General features: G+C 42.0%; 1 protein-coding gene across 3 annotated transcripts in view; it reads left to right on the top strand.

Annotated features, from left to right (window-relative positions):
• KIF14 (kinesin family member 14) overlaps window positions 1-20,480 on the top strand; it is a 67,026-nt gene that overhangs the window by 9,091 nt on the left and 37,455 nt on the right. For all 3 annotated transcript variants that reach the window (XM_090048895.1, XM_090048894.1, XM_090048896.1), the window contains 10 exons: window positions 4,303-4,401; window positions 8,097-8,149; window positions 8,463-8,493; window positions 9,598-9,705; window positions 10,610-10,726; window positions 12,769-12,887; window positions 17,131-17,303; window positions 18,161-18,308; window positions 18,440-18,503; window positions 18,762-18,946. In XM_090048895.1, the coding sequence (XP_089905021.1) occupies window positions 4,303-4,401; window positions 8,097-8,149; window positions 8,463-8,493; window positions 9,598-9,705; window positions 10,610-10,726; window positions 12,769-12,887; window positions 17,131-17,303; window positions 18,161-18,308; window positions 18,440-18,503; window positions 18,762-18,946 (1,097 nt within the window). The remainder of the gene's footprint in view (window positions 1-4,302; window positions 4,402-8,096; window positions 8,150-8,462; window positions 8,494-9,597; window positions 9,706-10,609; window positions 10,727-12,768; window positions 12,888-17,130; window positions 17,304-18,160; window positions 18,309-18,439; window positions 18,504-18,761; window positions 18,947-20,480) is intronic.

Below are 20,480 nucleotides of genomic sequence, written 5' to 3'. Positions count from 1 at the left end.
CCTCCCTTTCTTGAAGATCGGCACCACATTGGCCTTCTTCCAGTCTTCAGGCACTACACCAGGGCGCCAGGAGTTTTCAAAGATCCATGCCAGGGGCTGGGCTATGACGCTCGCCAGCTTCTTGAGTACCCTGGGGTGCAGATTGTCAGGGCCGGCTGACTTGAAGGTGTCCAGCTTCTCAAGATGTTCCATCACGAGGTCAGCATTTATGGAGGGTAGGGGATCCCCAACACCCGGATCTCCCTGTCCCATAGCAGGCATGGGTGTCCCGTGGGACTGATGAAAGACTGACGCAAAGTACCTATTTAATAGGTTGGCTTTTTCCTGGTCGTCCATGGTCAGTTGCCCCATCTGGTTTAGCAGGGGTCCAACATTGCCCTTGCTTTTCCTCCGGCTCCCCACATATCTGAAAAAGGACTTTTGGTTGTCCTTGATGCTTGAAGCTAGTTGGAGTTCAGTTGCAGCCTTGGCTTTCCTGATTTGCTCCCTGCAGGACCGGACCAGTGCAGAATAATTCTCCTTGGAGGTGAATCCCGTCCTCCATCCTTTGTAGGCTTTCCTTTTTAGCCGCAGGAGGTCCGCTAGGTCCCTAGAGAGCCAGGGGGGCTGCTGTGCCTTCTTGCTGCCTTTCCTCCGTGTTGGAATAGATTTAGCTTGTGCATTGAGGATCGCTTCCTTGAGAAGCAACCACTCTTCTCGAACTCCCGTCTCCCTGGGGTCATGGTCCCTGAGGGCCTGATAGACAAGCCTCTTGAGCTTGTCAAAGTCGGCTTTTCTGAAGTCAAGGACTTCTGTGTTGCTGACTGACTTGCTAGCTTTACGGCGGATGGTGAAGGTGATCAGCTCGTGGTCGCTGTCCCCCAGCTTCCCATCAATCATTAGGTCGCCGATTAGGTCGTCCCCCGTAGCCAGTACCAGATCGAGCAGCGCTTTGCCTCTCGTTGGCCCATAGACTTCTTGAGTCAGGTAGAGATCATCCACGCACGAGAGGAAGCTTTGCGACCGCTCGGATTTTGCTGAGTGATCTTCCCACGAGATGTCCGGGTAATTGAAGTCACCCATGACAACCAAGGTCCTGGAGCAAGTGGCCTCAGTCAGTTTCCGGGCGAACTCCTGGTCAAGCTCAGGACTTTGAATGGGAGGTCTGTAGTAGACTCCCACCGTTGTGTCCCCTGTGCCGTTTTTCCCACGAATTTTTACCCAGAGGGTCTCTAACTGTCCATGCTGGTCGCCAGCATCAGCTTGCAGGGACATGTAGCTTTCCTTCACATAGAGAGCTGCACCCCCGCCCCTTTTGTTTACATGATCCCTCCTGTACAGGGTATAGCCCTCTATACCCGTGGTCCAGTCATGGGTGGAGTCCCACCAGGTCTCTGTTATCCCAATGACGTCATAATTCTTTGCACTGAGCAGGAGGACAAGCTCCTTCCGCTTGTTACCCAGGTTCCTGGTATTAATGTACAGGCAGGCAAGTGTGCCCTTAGGGGCTCTTGCCTTGCCCACAGATTGTGCCAGGGCTGGGGCAGGGTGGGCTCCCTTAAGTGCCTTGGTCTGCTGGCTTTGCGAGGGTTGCTCAGCGGGCCAGTAGTGGCAGTAGTCTCCCCATCCCCCAGCAGGCTTAGTTTAAAGCCTGGTGGAGCAGGTCAGCCAGCCTGGCTGAGAAGAGTCTCCTCCCCAGGGGAGAGAGTTGGAGGCCATCTCTTCCCAGCAGCTCACTGCCTCTCTCGCCAAAGAGCGGGCTGTGGTCATGGAAGCCAAAGCCTTCCTGATGACACCAGCTCCTCAGTCTTTTGGTTCGCTGCGTGGATCCTCCTCTCCCTCCTCAGCCCATAGCCCGAGACTGGGAGGATGGACGAAAACACCACCTGAGCTCCCAGACCCCTAGTCCCGCTCCCAACTCCCTGTAGCGCCTCATGACCTGGCTGGGGGTGCTCTGAGCCGTGTCATTGGTGCCCACATGAATAAGGAGCATGGGGTAGTGGTCTGGGGGCCGGAGGAGCTGCGGAATCCTCTCTGCAATGTCTCGGATGCGGGCCCCCCGGAAGCAGCAGACTTCCTGGGCTAAGGGGTCGGAGCGGCAGATTGCCCCCTCAGTGCCCCGCAGGATGGAGTCTCCCACAACAAACACCTTTTGCTTTGACTTGGGGAGAGCGGGGGCAATAACTATGGTTGAGCCTGGGTTGCCTGCGGGAGCCGGCAACTGAGCAGGCTCTGCTGGGGCCGCAAGAGGTGCGAACCTGTTGCTAAGCTCCGGCGAGGGAGGGGCCTTGGTGCGGCGGGCCTTGGGGCCCTTGACCACCTTGGTCCATGCCCCTGACTGGGCAGAGCGGGAGGTCCCAGAGTCCTCCTTAGTCGTGGAGGGAGACGGTGCTCTATCCTGCGGCTCCCGGGGGAGAAAGACTCCTACTGCCAGGCCCATCTCCTGCTCGCAGTCCCTGATGGCACGCAGTCTCTGGACTGTGGCCTGGAGCTCCTCCAGCTGGTGCGCCAGAGACCCCAGTAGGGAGCAGACCCCGCAAGTACTTCCAGTTCACTTCTGGGTTTGATGCTGAGCACATGGGGGTGGGACCCCCATGCTCCTGTGGGATGCTCCATCCATCCCAGCATCACAGGAAACATGAGCTGCGCCTGGTAACTCGAGGTATGTAGAAAAAACATTTAAAGCTGTCTCTGTGGTCGAATCGCTGATTCTCTGAATCAGCATCGAATCTTCAGATTGAAATTCAGCCAGTGAGAAATGATCAATTAAATTAAAACTGCAGTTAATTGGAAAGAAGGCTTATGTCCTTCAGAAGTTTTCCTGGAGAAACTTTGTAAGGATGTCTAGTGTCAGGGTCACCAGAGCTACTCAGCCTCCTAAGATGAATTATGTGTTAAGTATGTGGAGAAGGTAGCTCAGTGTATGTATACTTTGTGCATGTACTCTGTCTAGAGAAGTGGATTTGATTAGTTTTATTGACCATGCACTTATTGTTATAGAAACTTTTGAGTGATTTTTTTTCTTGTTTTTGTGTTACCATGATCAAAGCTATCCTACAGTTGAATGCCTTTTAGTTTTGTAGGGAGTGGTATTTTTTTGGAACTGGACCTCTTTTAATTTACATCAAAGAGCTTGAGAGACAGTCAAGATAACTAATGCTCCCGTGGTTAGAAAGACAAGTTACAGTCCTTTGTAAATGGCATAAATGATCCTTAGGATTTTTTGAAATCTGATTTTGTTGCAGTGAAGAAGATATTAGACGTAAAACAGATAGCTGAAGGTTATCTTTATTTCTTTTTTGATACTAGCACTTAAAATGCCTCTCTCAAATGTCAGAAAGGATGCGAACATGTCTTTAGTGACTAAATATTAAATAGAATTTTTTTAACGGGCTATAAAATGGTAATGAATTTTCAGTAAATTTGACACCTATATATATTTTTCATCTAAACTCTTTAGAATGTGTTTAGTTATTGTCTTTTAAACACAAATGTATCTGTATTCATAGTTACAAAGTATATTCATCAGTTTACAATTCTCTGTTACACACTGAAGGATCCAAGGAGGATACCATTGTATTTCTTTGTAAAGAGCATCAGTGTTGTTTTTAATAAATAAAAAGTTGATATCAAGAGCTAATTCTTTGCATATGCTTATTTTTGTTTGTTTATTCTCTTATGAGAAGTCATTTGATCCTTCCCCCTGTTTTTTTCACTTCAGTGGTCTTTGCTCTTTAAGAAACACAATTCACTTTATAAATAAACCAGAAACAACTGTAGGAGTTAAAGGAAATGTTTTTGTGTCTCCACAGAACATCATTATTCAGTAGATTAAGATCTATGTGGGTATCAGCTATAAAATTACACATCCCTTTTCTGAGGGAAGGTAAAAAAAAATCACCTTAGTGTGTTGGCACCACCAAGTGAAAACCTTTCTTTTCATGTATTATATGTACCATGCTGTGAACACTTAGTTCATAATGGAATGAGAGATTCCTTCAGGATTTAAGAGCACATAGTTTTATGTAATAAAAGCACAATGTTAACTTCTCTGAGACCTAATGTTTTTTTCAAAGCATGACATTTCACAGCCAAGAGAAGCTGTGGTGTGGGTAGAATTCTAGTAAGTTTATACACTTATACTTCAGCAATCACAAATCCTTGGATTAGATAGTATCTTATTCCTGCTGGAAGATCACTTCAGCAGAAAAGCTTGTAACAGTGGTGCATAGTAGTAACTACTCCTATTCAGTTTATGAACTGAAGATAACAAATAAAAATGGTGGTAGATTATTTGGATAACTTATTTGTTTTTCTATTTAGATTTCATACCATGTTGAAATGAGTTATTTTGAGGTCTATAATGAGAAAATTCATGACTTGCTTGTCTTTAAAGCTGAAAATGGACAGAAAAAACAACCGGTAAGTTACTTCTCAATAATATACATAATGATTATATCTGTTAATATTTAGTCTACGGTTGAACTCATGTTCTAAATATAAGAACATAGTAAACTTTCTCTTAAGCAAATGTAAATGCATCTACGCTATGAGGTAGGCTCATGGGTTTCTTGTTTGTTAGTATTTTACCTTTTTATCAAAGTTCCTACAAAATTAGTTGCAAGTAAAGATGATAGATCCTGCTGTGAAGAATCTCTTAGTTTTGTGTGTAGTGTCTAGACTCGGTGTCTAGATGGAAGTACTAAGCTATATATTTTTTTTCCTCTGCTATGGCATGGCTAAAAATAACAAAATGAACAGATAGGCACTGGTTTTGGGGGTCTGTGCACTTATGTGCTATTACTAATCTGTTTACTTCAAAGCTACTGCTATTCGTGCCATTGCATAGAAAGAAGACAAAAATAGAACCAAGGTTGATTTTTAATGACAGGCAGACAGACAGAAATGGATGGGATCGGTACCAAGGACTCTGATCTCAATTTTTTTTACTCCTTTACCCAGCAATTCTCCTTAAAGCAGAATTGTCTAATTCGTGCTTGGCCATTGCCGCCTATTGCTCCTGGTATTGTTGCAGACGGTTTCTGGGCTCCTTTTCCCAGCTTCAGCTTCCTGTCCCCACTGCCTCCCTCTTCCTGGGCCCAGAGAGTCTGTAACCTGTGGGGGATATGAGGGTGAAGGACAGATGATCATACAGCTTGTGGGGCTGTTGAGGGAAGCCCACCTGGTGTGCAGCCCAGGAGTCCATATAGGGTATGACTGTGGCCTCACAGGAGTTGGATAGCTTTGCCTTAAAGGGCTGATCTCTTTGGATATCTCTTGGACTCAAACTGCTTGAAGATGATAACTAGGTTCATAGCTGAAATAAATACTTCCCCACAACAGTGTAATTTTAATGGTTTTCTTTGTAATATATTCTCATCTCTCATTCTATGAATTTTGGGGTTCCTATTTCTCTCTCTTTTTTTTTAATGTCCTTTGCCACTTTTATGTTGTGGGGTTTTGCAGGAAAACCTTTACCTTTACTGGGGAGGAGCAGAGACTTAAGTCAGGCTGCTGCCTTGTTCAAGGGTGTGATGTTAAATCTGGCTAACACCTACTAAAACCATACCCTTAACAACACAAGCTAAGTTGTGCTAAGGGACAACTTGTCTTAGAATTCAAGGTGGTCTTTGACTGGGTCAGGTAACATGATTTAACTCCACACCTTAAAATTCTAGCATAGACAAGCTAAGACTTGCTTTCACTGAAGGAAGGTGTTTGTTTGATCAAGCGGCATCTTGAAGACAAGGCACAGGCAACTTTCATCTCACTGTAGCTAGTCAAGGTTAAGCCCAGATGTGGGGGTGAGAACTGACTCAAGTTACAGTCTCCCAAACTTGGTTTTTACTATAATTCATAGGGCCAGATCCAGACATGCAGGCACATGCAGTTTGTAATGCTCCAAATCTTTTTGAGGTACCAAAAACTGCATGTGTTGCACATTGAACCATGTGTATGATGCTAATTTTGCTGGGTCAAAATGTGCTACTGGAATTTCCTGATTGCAAAAAAAACAAAAATAAAAAAAAAAACCCTGGAAAAAAAATGCGGCAGAAAACATGCCGAAGTGGCATGTGCCAGGATAAACAAAAACAGGGGAGCAGGAAGCCCAGGTCACCTGCTCCCCTGTCTCTGTGCTTTGGAGCCCCCAGCACTGAGGTACCCTACTCCCCAGCCAGCCACTCCCTGCAGCAGAGTCCCCATGCAGAGGCATGCAGAGACAGGGGAACAGCCAGCCCAGGTTTACCTGCTCCCCTGTCTCAAGGCATATTGTGCCCCAGCCAGCTGGGGAGTGGATGGCTGGGATTCACGGTGCCTCAGCTGGGGGGTTGGTCTGCAATGTGTGGAGACGGGGGCGGGCCTTTCCTTGGCTGGCTGGGGCATTGTGTGCATTTGTATTGTCCAATTGAAATTTGGCCGAAAGCTTAGAATTAAAAGGGAGGCAACCTCATTTTGACTTTTAATCTGGTGGGTCTCCAGGAGACCCTCTGCATGTTAGATTTACGGCACAATGAATGTGTTAATCATGGCATTTAAGAAATTTCCATAACAACTTAATGCAACGTTTGTGTTGCAGGGCTCAACTTTTCTGTTTGTGAGATGCTGCAATTTTGAACTGCACAATTGCTACCTCATCTTGTGTAAATTATCATAGCTCTGTTGAAATAATTGGGGATATGACAGTTAATCAGATGAAGATCCAGCTGTTTAATTTACTCTTTTTCTGTCTTTTCAGAGAAAGCAAAAACCATATAGACTTTGTCTGAACTGATATGGACAACTCAAGATAGATATTTCAGTGTAAAATCTTACTGGAGGCAACCTACATGTCACTTTCATTTTGTCCCTAGTAGACAGCAGTTGCGTAGTACTGACCTAGTATTTGTCTTGATTAGTTACACAGAGATAAAAATTACAGTGCCTCTTTTTGCTTGTAATTTACATCAAGATAAATATAAAACTGGACCACTTTTTGCCATGGATCTAGGGAGAGAGGACAGCAGTGGAACATTGGGCAAATTGAGAAAGAAAAGCAAAACAAACTTGAAAGAGAAGGAATGCAATATAGAAATCTTGTTGCCTGCAGAAGCAGAGATTTTAATACCACAAATAGAGATACAAGGTAGACAGTGAATAAATAAAACTGAAGGGGTGGGAAAATGTTTTAATGGGAGAAAGAGTGGACAAAGGACATAGACAAAGGACAAGTACTCATTTCTACTGCTGAAAATGTCTGGGAAATTTTTCAGTGGCAGAAATCTTTCTGAGAGGAACTGTACAGGTTTTCTAGCCTCCAGGGAATATGCTCTGTCTGGGGAAGGCACACAGGAAGCTACTGTCCCTTCTCTTCTTTATCTCATTCTAGCAAAAGAAACTCTTATAGGGGAGATTTTTCCAGGCATCCAGGTGAAAGATCTTTATTGTAGATGGTGCACATTTCCTCTGCAAGAAATTTAACGAATGTTTGTACGCTGGTAATTTTAACTGGGAGAGCAATAATTCTCCTGGTAGAAATGTAATGTCTGTATGTGGCCAAAGCCAAGAAATGGTAACACTTATGTGGCTGGAAATGGAATACATAGCATATGTTACTGTAGTAGTATTTCATTCTGTTTTTTCTCAATACCTTCTAGCTCTGTTAAACTCAAAAAGGCAAGGTAGGCTGTAGTTATTGGCAGAATTCATATATGGACTTGGGCTAAATTTCTGCTTAACACTAAATGCGCAGTAGTTTTGAAAACTTCAGTCACAGCTGTGTCTAGAGTCTTTATGATAAATTAATAATGGACTTCTGTATTATTTTGTGCAACTCTTCTTGTATATTTTGTTCTGTCCTTTAAGCAACAATCTGTTGCCCAGTTTATGTCTGACTTTGGCATGGTCCATCTTGTTATAGGAAACTCATTTTCTGTTATGTCCCCTGCAACACTGAAGCTTTATCATTTTTGTAATTTGTTACTCTAGAGGACTATTTTTGGAATGACTAAAACTTGTACTATGGCACACATTTACTTTTTAATTCATATTTTAAGGGAGTCTTACAAAAGTTTTATGACCAATTCATATATGTTAACTGATCTTTTTTTTTTTTTTTTTTTAACAATTAATCTCAACAGCTTCGTGTGCGAGAACATCCAGTGTTCGGACCATATGTGGAAGATTTGACAGCGTAAGTCTTTCTTAGCTATTATAACTTTAGTAAGTGTATCAGCCTGGAATCTGGTGCTTCTTATTGTGAGACTCCAGGCAGACATATTTGTGCACCCTAGTATGATTGGTCAGGATCTTAGCCCATGGAAACCTTCTAGAAAGGTATGCAGAGATGCTTGTCTGCTAAGTGATGACAAGAACACAAGCTTTGGCAGGACTGAGCATTTAATATGTACATTTATAGTCCAGTAAAATATTTCACAACCAAACAACTAATGAATTGTGTAGAATTAAATTAATTTGATGTGCACTTTCCTTATTTTATTTTATAGGAATGTTGTCAGTTCTTATTCTGATATCCAGGTAAGACTTCTTTAGTAACTTTAAAAAATCAGTTGGTTAGTAATTGTTATTAAAATTCTCTCTTATTTTTTTTTCTTCCCATGATTTCTTTTTCCTTTTTTTTTATTGTACTTCTGTCCATTTGTAGAAGAGGAATTTCTGAAGTCGAGTCCATAAAACTATATTTTATCTGATTCGGTAAAAGTAAAACATGCTTTTGACCCTGAGTGTGTGTACGGATGGGTGTGGACGTTTGGTTCCCCGTGGACAACTAGCAGTGATGCACCTTGTGCTGCAGCTACTTGTTCCTGGGGAACACCTGTACCACACATGCTTTGGCGAGTGGCAAGTTGCCCCTGGTGGGGTAGAGGTGACTGGGGCCAGCACTGTGCTGCCCTCAACAGCCTTATCTGGGCTCCTGGGAGCCTCCCAGGGCTGCAGCCATGGCGATTCTGCTGTGCAAAGCCTGGCTGCCGGTGGAGTGCAGCCCTGAGCTGCCTGGCTCCGCTTTTCAGGAGTGTGCGCTGCCCATGCATATGTTGTGCCATCTTTTTTCCTGTGACTTATTTTTTTTAACGCCTGGATATCTCAGGGTAAAAAAAAAAACCCAGCGTAGTGCATGCTTGGGCAGCACCCCTTTGCAGCGCGGAGAACACCGGACTATGTGGTATGTGACGCTGCAAGCAAGTTTACAGTGCCACACACTGCACTCATCTGGACGCACCATGACTGTACAACTTGGCATGTGCCAGCAGACTATTATAGTATGGAGACTTAAACTTCTAGTTTTAATTTCTCTTTAAATGTTAGGTAGAAGTACTGGTGCATCCATTTTTCTCTGAGATATCGTACTGTCTCAAAAAGTTTACTCAAGTCTAATTTTCATATGTGAGAGCGCATTTAAAAAAAAAGGCATAAAAATGCCCAAAATGTTGATGACTCTTTTTGTCATCATACTTAATTTACATACCCAAAGCATTTTGTGGGTGCTTAACTTTTCCTTTTGGTAGTTCACAGGATTCTAGACAATATACTTTTGTCATAGACTTGTAGATTTCTTTTTTAACTTCAGATAGCTGCTCTCAGCATCCTTTTATTTTATATCCTACCTCTTCTCTCCATCAGAGTTGGCTCGAGCTAGGAAATAAACAGAGAGCAACAGCTGCCACTGGGATGAATGACAAGAGCTCTAGATCTCACTCTGTGTTCACCCTTGTGATGACACAAACTAAGGTATTACTTGGCTGGATGATTGTTTCCAGTCAATGTTTGTAATCTACTGGTGGAAAATTCAGTTTGTATGATTAGAAAAGAATGTGTTGGGAGAGGCAAGTATTGCTTGCCAAGCAGCTACATATGGTTTATTTGGTAGTCTTGGTGTGTTAATTAGTGTTTTTAAAATGTATGTTTTAAAAATACCTGAGTCCTTGTAAACTTTTCAGGTCAGCAACTCTTTCTGTGTCGCAAAGCTTTACATATTTACAGAAATATATAAATTAGCTAAAGAAGAAAACACTATAATACACAGTTCTGTATAGTTACATCCCAGTGAGGTTCTATTATTTCATGTCTTGGGTTAGACACTGGATAATTCAAGGGCATCTGGAGACTGTGAAGAAGGAGCTGCTGAGACATTAAGGGGTACAGTATTTCCTGGGCTTTGAGCATCCTCCTTTAACTATGTGATCTGTCTATGTATGGAAGACGAGCATGAGAGTAGCAAAGGAGACCAAGTAGGCACAGTGCTTCACATCTATAAGCCATCAGTTTTATCCTCCCACAAAGGGAGTTGAGACACAGTTAGCAGTATTTAAGCTGAGGTAGCAAAATATTTAACCCCTCCTACACCCAAATAACCCATAAATGCATAAGTAAGTACTACTATGCAATGTTTTGGTATTGTAAACTCTCCAAGGTTTGTTCTCTCTTGATGTCATAGTTAACAGGTTGGCCTTTTCTTTTTTTTAACCTGATGCTGTCCCACCAAAAGAGTAAAAGGGATAGATGTCTAGTTTATTGTTAAGGGTGAATAGTGCAGTAGAACTTTGCCTCCTCATAGATTTTTTTTGTTTTGGTGATCAGTCATAGAGAACATTAAATTTTTTCCAGACTAAAAACAGTAATCTCTTTGCTCCAGACAGAATTTGTGGAAGAGGAGCAACATGATCATAGGATTACTAGTCGCATAAATCTAATAGATCTAGCTGGTAGTGAACGCTGCTCAGCAACTCAGAGCGATGGGGAGAGGCTGAAGGTAAATTGCATTTACCATCTTGTAAAAAAATGGGCTATCTTAAAGAATGTAGTCTTACGAGGCTATGAAATGAAAATAATTTGTTTCTCTGTCAAGTAAATCAGTAAATCTTGCCATAGTGGGTGTTTTTCTTTTTACGATGATGATCACTTTTTTATTATTGTTTTTAATAGACAGAAACAACCAGTTCTCTGCAAGTCTGTTACGTGTGTGTGTGTGTGTGTGGGGGGGGGTTGATATCTGATTGACATCCTAGTTCTGGTCTAAAACTGCTTAATTATTAGATGCTTGTTTAAGGTTTTCTCTTATGATGAAAATTTCCTGTAATTAACTTATAATATTCACTTCTCCTGAGCAAAGGAGAGAGCATTTATTGAACAATCTAATTTCTTGGAAATGGAAAGAAGCAAAAAAAGAAAAAAAATCTGTTTGAGAAGGTGTTCTTCCCAACCTACTCTTAAACCACTACCCCCCACAATGTACAATTAAGTGCCTTATCCCTATCTGGAACCAGGCTTAATGAAGTAATTTACAGCAGGGTGGATTTGATTTAAATCAACTTGAAATCATGATTTAAATAACTGGTTAGGATGCCTTGATTTAATAATTGTTTTTTACAAAAAGTGCATGCTTGTTTGATGTAACTTTAATACATATATTCACAACTCAGAGATAGATGTAGGTTTCATTTTCAGTAGGTACACACTATACATTTTAAAACAGTGACTTATTTTATATTTTTTCAGATTAATTTTGCAGCTACATCAGAAAACTGAACTATGATTTGGTTATTTTATTTACCAAAGCTTATTGAAAAAAATACTTGTGAAAGTCACTTGGTGGTGAACTATCTTCAATTCACTAGATTAATCATGGATATTTGGGTGATATTTTTGTCACACCATATTAGGAGGACATCAAATGAGTGCTGCAGCCATATGTTATTAGTTTAGGGCTTTCTTCACTTTCTTTTAGATTTCTTCTTATCTTTGATTTCTTCTCTCTTTTATGGCCTGGCAAGTCTACTGCTATGATAGGTTTTCCTTTCTACCCTACTGTTTCCTCACCTGATCTCAAATTAATGGTGAGGCTATATTCAGAAACTTATCCCTCAAGACTTCTGGAATATTCTGCTCAAAATGTTTCTCATTTATTTCTACTGTCCCTCAATCCTTGCATTTATCTTCAGACTCCTCCTCTCTGCCCAGATCTACTCCACCCTCAACAATCCTGTATTCATTTAACTTCTTGAAACTTTTCACTTTTAGAGAGAGGTAAGGGCTTGACTCTGTGTACACAAATGTGCAGAGAGACCATAGGGCTGATGGATAGGTAATCAGGTCTGTTATCTCTTATCTCCCTATACTGCTGTTAACAAGGATGTTATCTCTAGACACACAAATCCACAGTTTGAGAACTGAAACTAAGCAGAAGTGCTTAATGGGTTCTTCTAGACTGAGCACTGAGTCCCATTGGGTACCGTGGTTTTCCTTAAACTTTACTAATCTATACAGGAGCCTCTGGGAACCCTGTAAGATTGGGCTCCTGATATAGTCTATGGCCTGTTGTGACCTATTCATAAAACTTTTCTAAAAAGATTACATAAATATATTGTCTTAAATAGTATATAATTAGAAGTTATAATCCCTATTCCATGATGATATCTTTCAGCTTTAACATCTTAAATTAAAACTACATAGATTTATTTTTTTAAAAGCATCTTAACAAAAAATACAATTTAAATTAAAAAATATATCATTTAAGTAAAAGTGGGGTTGACTAATTAGCTACACAGTAAAGTGTCTCAGTCTACATGCACACCAGTATTAGGACAACGTAAATTAATTAAATCTGCCATAAGGTAGTATTGTCAGGGACTGTACTTGTGTCATATAGTCAACTAGATCCAAGCTACTTTATCAGATAATGCTGCCAGTCTAGTACATTCTAGTCTTAGTAATTGGACTGTAAAAATATAAATTGAAGCGTTTCATTTTCAGAATTATACTGTGAATTTATTTTTATTTTGTGTTTTTATATAGGAGGGTGTGAGTATTAATAAGTCACTGTTAACTCTTGGGAAGGTCATTTCTGCACTCTCTGAGCAGACTCAAAATGGAAAGAGAATTTTTGTTCCTTACCGGGAATCTGTCCTTACATGGTATGTATATATATTGAGTGGCACTACACCGGGGGTGGGCAAAATGCGGCCTGCGGGCTGGATGCGGCCTGCCAGGCCATTTTATTTGGCCCACGGGGCCCCTAAAAGATTTAGAAAATTAATATTTATGTGCTCCCAGCTGCCTGTCATGTGACCCTCAATGGCTTGCCAAAACACAGTAAACGGCCCTCTGTCTGAAATAACTGCCTGCCCTGTACTACACAGTATGGTAACCAGATATTAAATGGAAACCATGTATCTTGGACTGTGGATTCAACATCTAAAGTGGCATTGTAATGCCTCACTCTGTCCAATAGGCTTTTCTTACCATTTGCAAAATTGATATAATCATGAATGGTTTATTTATGTATTTCTTAAACATCCTGGGCACCCTGAAGGCTAATGCATGGAACCTTAGTTTTCTGCTCTATAGATAAGGAAATCAGTTTTCTAGTACTTTTCCTTTTGACAGTGCCCTAATTTTTCTCGGAATGGATAGATGTAACATTTGAAGAACCTCAAAGGCTGACTGGACAGACTTCAAAAATGGCAAAGTGCTCCGAAAACAACCTTGTAGGAACCCCCCCCTACTCTTTAGAAGTGTTTTTGGTTACATGTGCATGCTGTATGGGTATGAGAAGGGAGGGCTTAATCCTCCAGCCTCCTTTCCTGCCTTCCCTTGCCACTCAGTGGGGTAGACTGTCAACAAGCGTTCTCCTGTGTCTTCTACCTCTGCTATCCTGGAGTGTCTTTCCACTGGAACCAGGAGAACGGATGCTCCACGCTTCTCCCACTTGTGTTTGAGGGGCACTCTGGAGGTGGAGTGGACGCTGGTAGTCAGCTCTTCATTGGATGCTTTGGTAGGTGGGAGGGGATGAGATAGGGTCTGCCGCAGCCTGCTGCTCTACTCTGTAAGACCATGGGGGGCAGAGCATTCTGGTGAGTGAAGTTGTGTCCCCATGAGCACTCTACTGTCTGCAGACACTCTCTGCTTTCACTCTCTCAGAGTGTCCTTTGCACTGGAACCGGAAGAGACAGCAGGGATGGGCAGGGCACATTTTGGGGGACAAAGCAGGCCTGTGTCATGCTTCCTGGCTGGAGAACATATTGCTGTATGCAACTGAGTTGACATTGAAGTGCTCTAGCTTAGAAGTGTGGCAGAGGGCCATATATTTGTCTACAGCTGAAGTGCTTCAAATGTTACCTCTGTCTCTGCCCTTTGTTATATGTCTTTTGTCTGGAAGGAACAACCTGTCATGGTTCTTGAGCATGGTAACTATTCCCCATGAAAACCAAGCAACCTTCTATTCCATGTCTATGTTTTCCTTGCTGCCTTTCTGTTTTTTGCACGGATCATTTTAACTCCATGGTGGTTCTTTCTCCTCCCATTGTAGTGTTTTATAGCAAGTTGATAGCCAGATTGTCTCAGTGGCAGAGGAAGGTAGGAGGCAAGAATACAGTCTTTGGGTGAAGGCATGGGTGGGAATCGATTCTCATTAGCCAACCCTGATTCCCAGGTTTCCTCTTCTAATGATGCAATACTCATTCATTTCCCATCTGTTAGTTCTCTAGGATCACCTGGGAATCAGCTGGTTTCCCTAAGATTAAGGCAAAACCTTAAAAACATGAATTGCTGTCCAACTGAGCAGTCCTTATAGTCTCATCCAAGTAGTATTTCTGCTGTTGCTTTTTCATCTTGGATAACAGGATAATCTGTGTCATTTTTAAATTAGCTGGTACAGGCAGGCAGTACCCTAATAGGATTTTTTTTAAAGATAGAGTAGAACTTTTGATAATGGAATTATTCCATTGCTGGCAGTTTTAACAATAGTCAAACAATAAACCTGGAGGGAGATAATACTTAAACATAGAGGGATAGATGCCCCTTGTGCTGAAGGGAGCAAAGCAAATAACTTTATAGGCAAGCTTTTTATCCTTCCCAGTATGCTTCCAATATCCATTTTGGCAAGATGTATTGTTTTGCACAGCACTCAAAAACCTGGAAATTGTTTAGATGAGGAGATAACAGGGTGTAGCAGAGCACTAGGGTACTTGCTACTAGCAACAGTAATAAGGACAGCTGCCAATTAATAGGGCAGCACCGGTGAGGGTTGCCAGGGCAACTAATGTTGGTCAGCTGGCTAGAAGAGGGCAGCTGACCAACATTATAAACAGCCCAAGCTGGAGCCTAGCTAGCATTTCTGCTCCTGCGGCTGTCTGGAGGGGAGCTTTGCGGGAGAGCTGAGCAGCTCGGGTCGATGGTTGCAGTCTGACCACTCTGACCGGCTGCAATGATGCAGGGGTAAAGAGAACCCTGATGGAAGTAGGAGAGAGAGCCAGCATAGAGTGGAGTTGGTATTATAAGCTCGGGGGCTTATGATCGGTTATAGCTGGCTGGCATATAGTTTGTTGAGTGGAGTTACAAGCCTGGAGGCTTATTGTGTTTATGTTACAGCCGTTTGGCTTTGGGTTTGGTTACTGTTTAATACCGGAGGACCGGGTGAGGCTGTAGGGGTGTGAGGAGGCCTCATGGGAGCTCCCCAATAATCTGGGGGTCCCGGGTGCCCAGTAGTGGCACTGCGAGTGGTGCCAGTGGGGCACAGCTGTTTGCGCCGGAGAGGCGCGGTGTGCGGGGTTTCGGACCCCAGCCCGTGAGGGCGGTATTTGGCCCAGTGGGGCAAGTGACCCAGGAAAGGGTCAAGGGGCCAGACACGGCTGCAGCCCCCTGGCCCCAAGCATGGGAAATGCGCGAGCGAGACCCCACGGGGGGCAATGAGCGCGAGAGGTGCGGTATAGGCCCCAGAGGGGGGCAACAAGCACAAGAGGCGCGGCACAGGCCCCAGAGGGTGAGGGTGAAGGCTCAGCTTTGTTTGGGGGCGCGTTGGCCCAGCCCCGGAGCAAAAAAGGGGGCAGCAAAGAGCCCCGGAGCTAGTGGGGGATCCCGACCCCAGCCCAGCAGGGCAGTATTGGGAGTAAAGCCTGAGTAGGGTGTGAGACCCCAAGGGAGGGTCAGGGTGCCAGGCACGGCTACGGCCACCTGAGCCCCGACCATGGGAAGCGCGGCACAGGCCCCAGAGAGGGCAAGGGTAGTGCGAGCAGTGCGGCATAGGCCCCAGAGAGGATGAGGGAAGCGCGAGCAGTGCGGCACAGGCCCCAGAGGGGGCGGGAGCCCCTAGAGAGGGCAGGGAAGCGCGAGCAATGCAACACAGGCTCCAGTGAGGGCTGAGCAGAACAGAGCTCGACAGAGCTGTACAGAAGCCTAGGTGGGGCGAGTAGGCCTGGGAGAGGGCGAGAGGGGAATAGAAGCCCAGGAGGGGCGAATATATGACAGGAGAACGTCCAGTACAGCTGCGAGGCTTGGGGCATGCTAAAGGGGGGGTTTGGAGGCACGCACCGCCCATAAGGCAGGGGTGCACTGGGGCACCCCAATCGGAACGGGGCATAGAGCGGAGTAGTGTCCAAGGTGAGACAAGGCAGCCTCCCTTACTGAACTTAGAAAATCAAAGACGTGGCAGGCGAGTTGAGGGTGCTGAATCACCTAATTGGACACGGAAGGGGGCGCTAGTGGGATCACGGCCGCCCCTGCACCCACTCCGTGACACAGGGATAGTGTAGTTTGGCATGAGATTTCAATAGAAGAACAAATTTTTAAAATCTAATACAACTAATAAAAAATCTTTAATCCAGGTGATAGTCCCCTCCATGTATTAAATTGGTATTGTCAGTAAGAAACGTATAAACAAAATAGTTGACATGGTACTTGGCTCAAAATTGACCTGAGATTTATTTATGTAACTCTTAAAACAAGAGTGTCAAAATCATTTGAAACCTGATTTGAACTGCTGGGCTCCTTGTGGGCCAGATCTAGACCCACCTCTGGTGATGGGATGAGTGGTGGCAGTGGAGGTGCTGTAGACATGTGTGTGACAGTAAGAATCTTATGAGTCATAAAGAATGAAACAATATATCACATTTATTACAGAAAAAAGTAGTTGAGTTTATCTTAACTTTGAGGGAATTAAGATATCTTGAGACATGGGCCATGTATCTCGAGTCTTTTCCTGCTTCTTCTTATGGCTTCTAGTTGATTTGAAAACCATCTTGAACCAAATAGTAAACGCAAGGGTTTCTTTGTTTGTTTTTATTTGTATGTATATAGTATGTAATCCATTATGAACTGTAGGGGTAAATTTTGGTTTCAGCACTGGGAGTAAATGCCATTTCATTTTTTTTCTTAATGAAGGTTGTTAAAGGAAAGTTTAGGTGGAAATTCAAAAACTACTATGATTGCTACAATAAGCCCAGCTGCCAGTTATGTAGAGGAAACGCTTAGCACTCTTCGATACGCTAAGCAAGCCTGTTTGATAATCAACATTGCCAAAGTAAACGAAGACATGAATGCTAAATTAATCCGAGGTAAGGCTGATATCAGTGCGATTATTTTTTATTTGCATGCATTTTTAATCTGTCTATAATATATCCAATCAGTGCCTTCTTGTAACAACTGCATATTTGAGAGAGATTCATTTTAATATTGTTTCTAATTTTTTTTCTGAATAATTAGCATTAAGAAATTCAGACCTACTAATGCCTAAGCCGGGGTGGGCAAAATATGGCTTGTGGGCCGGATTCAGCCTGCCAAGGATTTTTATCCGGTCTGTGGTAGGTCCCTTGGCCCAGGCTTGGGGGGCAATCCGGGCCGTGGCATGTGCAGCCAGTCCCACCACTCTCCTGGCATGTAGTGGGGTTGGAGTGGCACAGCACCCAGACTCTGCTTCTTGGAGGTTCTGGTGGCAGCAGCTCCTTTCAGCTGCTGTTGCCAGTGTTATCACCTGTTTTGGAGAAATGCATGATAGACAAGTGAATACTAGACTTTAACTACCAACAAGAAATTAACTATATATAAAAGACACTTTTTAACTCTAAAGTGTTTCAGACTAACCAGTTGCAAACTGTTTTGGTGCCTTGAATTTCAGGTGTACAGAGTAATAAAACACTAATGTATTTCTCTTAAAAAATAAATTAATAAATAAACTTCAAAACTGTGTTCTTGCTCTCTCTTCTCCCTTCCCACCCACACTCCCAATCTTCCCCAAATCAAGGAGTGAATGGGATGTTTTCTATTGACAAAATCCCAAGGAACACTAGATGTTAGGATAAAATCCTTAGAACTCTGATAAAATGGGATACAGTGTTGTTTTTAATTAAACATTGGTTAATTTAGCATCCAGTATTTTGTGTAATGGATGAATTTTGCTCTGTCTCTTAATTAGAACTGAAAGCAGAAATTGAAAAACTGAGAGCAGCTCAGAAAAATGCTCAGAAGACTGACCCTGAAAAATACAGACGTTATCTGCAGGAAATAACATCTTTAAGGGGAAAACTACACCAGCAAGACAAGGATATGGCAGAGATGCAAAGGTGAGGTCGTGAATGTCTTTGAAATGTCAAGTAGCAAAAATAGCAAAGTAGTTCTCCTACTCTATTAGAACGTAACTTTAATTTTTCTAAACTAACTTTTTTGTGTTTGTATGTGTTTGTGATATGCTAAGGGACTGGAAAGAAAAACTTGAACAAGCAGAAAAAAGAAAATTTGAAGAAACAAAAGAATTACAGGTACCTGTTTTATACAAATTATGGTTATATAGGACAAGTTTTATACTAACAAACACCTTAGTGTGAAGAATCAGGTTTCTCCCAAGAATCAATTTCCCTCTTCTACATAGCTCTTGCAGGGAGTGGTCAATATTAGTTATTCTCTTCAGGTTAGTGCTTTAAAATTATATGTGTAGGGCATGCACACTTTATTTCTTAAATACGTATCATTACACATAAACAAATCTCAAATTTTTTTTTTCTGAATTGATTGCATAGAAAGCAGGAATTACATTCAAGATGGACAATCGTTTACCAAACCTTGTCAATCTCAATGAGGATCCCCAGCTCTCTGAGTTGCTCTTGTACATGATAAAAGAAGGAGAAACTACAGTTGGAAAGTACAAACCAAATTCAGCTCATGATATTCAGCTCTCTGGAGTTCTGATTGCTGATGATCACTGGTATGTGATACTGTCTTTTTCTCTCTTGCTCTTCCTTCCCTCCCTTCCCCCCTTCTTCCCCCCCCTCCCCCCCCCCAAAAAACGGTTAATTACTTCAAGTATATCTGATCTTTGTCAGGATAGTAATCTTGTTTGTCTTTAGAATTAGCCTAGCTAAACTGTCTGTTTAGGGAACAAAGTTTTGAAAGAAATGTTTTTGTATGGTGCTATGTATTGTAACTTCTCACTTTAAATGGAAAGGTCACACAATTCTGATGCAACTTGACTTCAATCAAGGGATTGAGCAAAGTCATTTAAATACTCTGTTTTTTTAAATATGTACCTTCAATCTTGTATATAGTTGCATTGAGTTAAAGATTATCCACGTGCTTAAAGTGAGGAACTTATTAGGGTTGTTGATCAGTACTTCGTTTAGTTTTATAAAATATTAAAATACTCCCTGCATTTTTTTGGAATGATCACAGAATTTTTCAGTGTCCCAGTCATCTGGATTATGTTGCTGTTCTCAATCTTAGCTAAAAAGGAAGTCAATTTCCTTTGTGTGAGGTGATTAATGTTTTTGAATGACTAATATTACAGAGAGCTGTTTCATAACATAAAATAGGAAATGCAAAATATAAATACATGAATATATCAAATGATTTTTTTTTTATTATCAGTTCTATACAGGAATGAAATGTAACACTTTAAAAATAAGCAAAAAATATTAATTATGATGTCAGGATTAGATGATCTAAATAGTGAAAGATATAGAAGAGGCGATGAGTGTTAAGTCTTCATGTTCTATCGTATTTAATTGGTCATTGTCCACTTCTTATTTGAAGCACAATGCTGATTCTAGCTGACAGAAGAATAGTATTTTGTTTATGGGTCACTGCTCCATACCAAACCAAAAACATTTTAATGGATTCATTCCTGTTGAGAAACAATAAAATACAATTAAATGTGCAGAAGATATGCAGGTTACTAAATGTTTTGTGGTATTTTATATACATAGAGGAATCTGTAAGTTGAGAAATACAGTGCTAGCCCTCACTAAGGATTTTTGTGGAAAATGTTTTGGTGAACATGCATGTTAATTATCCATAAATAGAAACCTAATGCCCACTTTCACCTCCATCTGCTCCCCTCTGCCCTTGCCACTTGGTAGAGGCTTTTGACCAAGGAGACAACTATACCAGGTAGCAGGAGCTTTCATCTTTAAAGTTTCAGTTTTGATTTAGGAAAAGCGTATATATAAACTTTCTAAAATGTGAATAGAAAATGTAGTCTTCTAAAATTGAGATGCCGCTGTAGTTTTCTTTTCACCATGTTTCAATATTTTCCTTGCTGTATTATTCATCATAGCTAAAATTTCTGAATTAAATAACTTTTCTCTGTGAGTTGGCCAGGTTGTAGAACTGTTTTACCATGTGAATATCTGTCTAGAACCAGTTATATAACAAGAAAATCTAAATAATGTACTAGTGAAAAATAATATATAAAAGGTAATTTGATTAATCAGTTCAGATGGCAGGAAATTGCTCTGATTTTT

The sequence above is a fragment of the Crocodylus siamensis genome, chromosome 5 (genome assembly GCF_052110815.1).
Source record: "Crocodylus siamensis isolate JL-2025a chromosome 5, ASM5211081v1, whole genome shotgun sequence".
NCBI classification, from domain to species: Eukaryota; Metazoa; Chordata; order Crocodylia; family Crocodylidae; genus Crocodylus; species Crocodylus siamensis.
The sequence above is the reverse complement of the archived record's forward strand: the minus strand, read 5'-3'. Positions and strand labels throughout refer to the sequence as shown.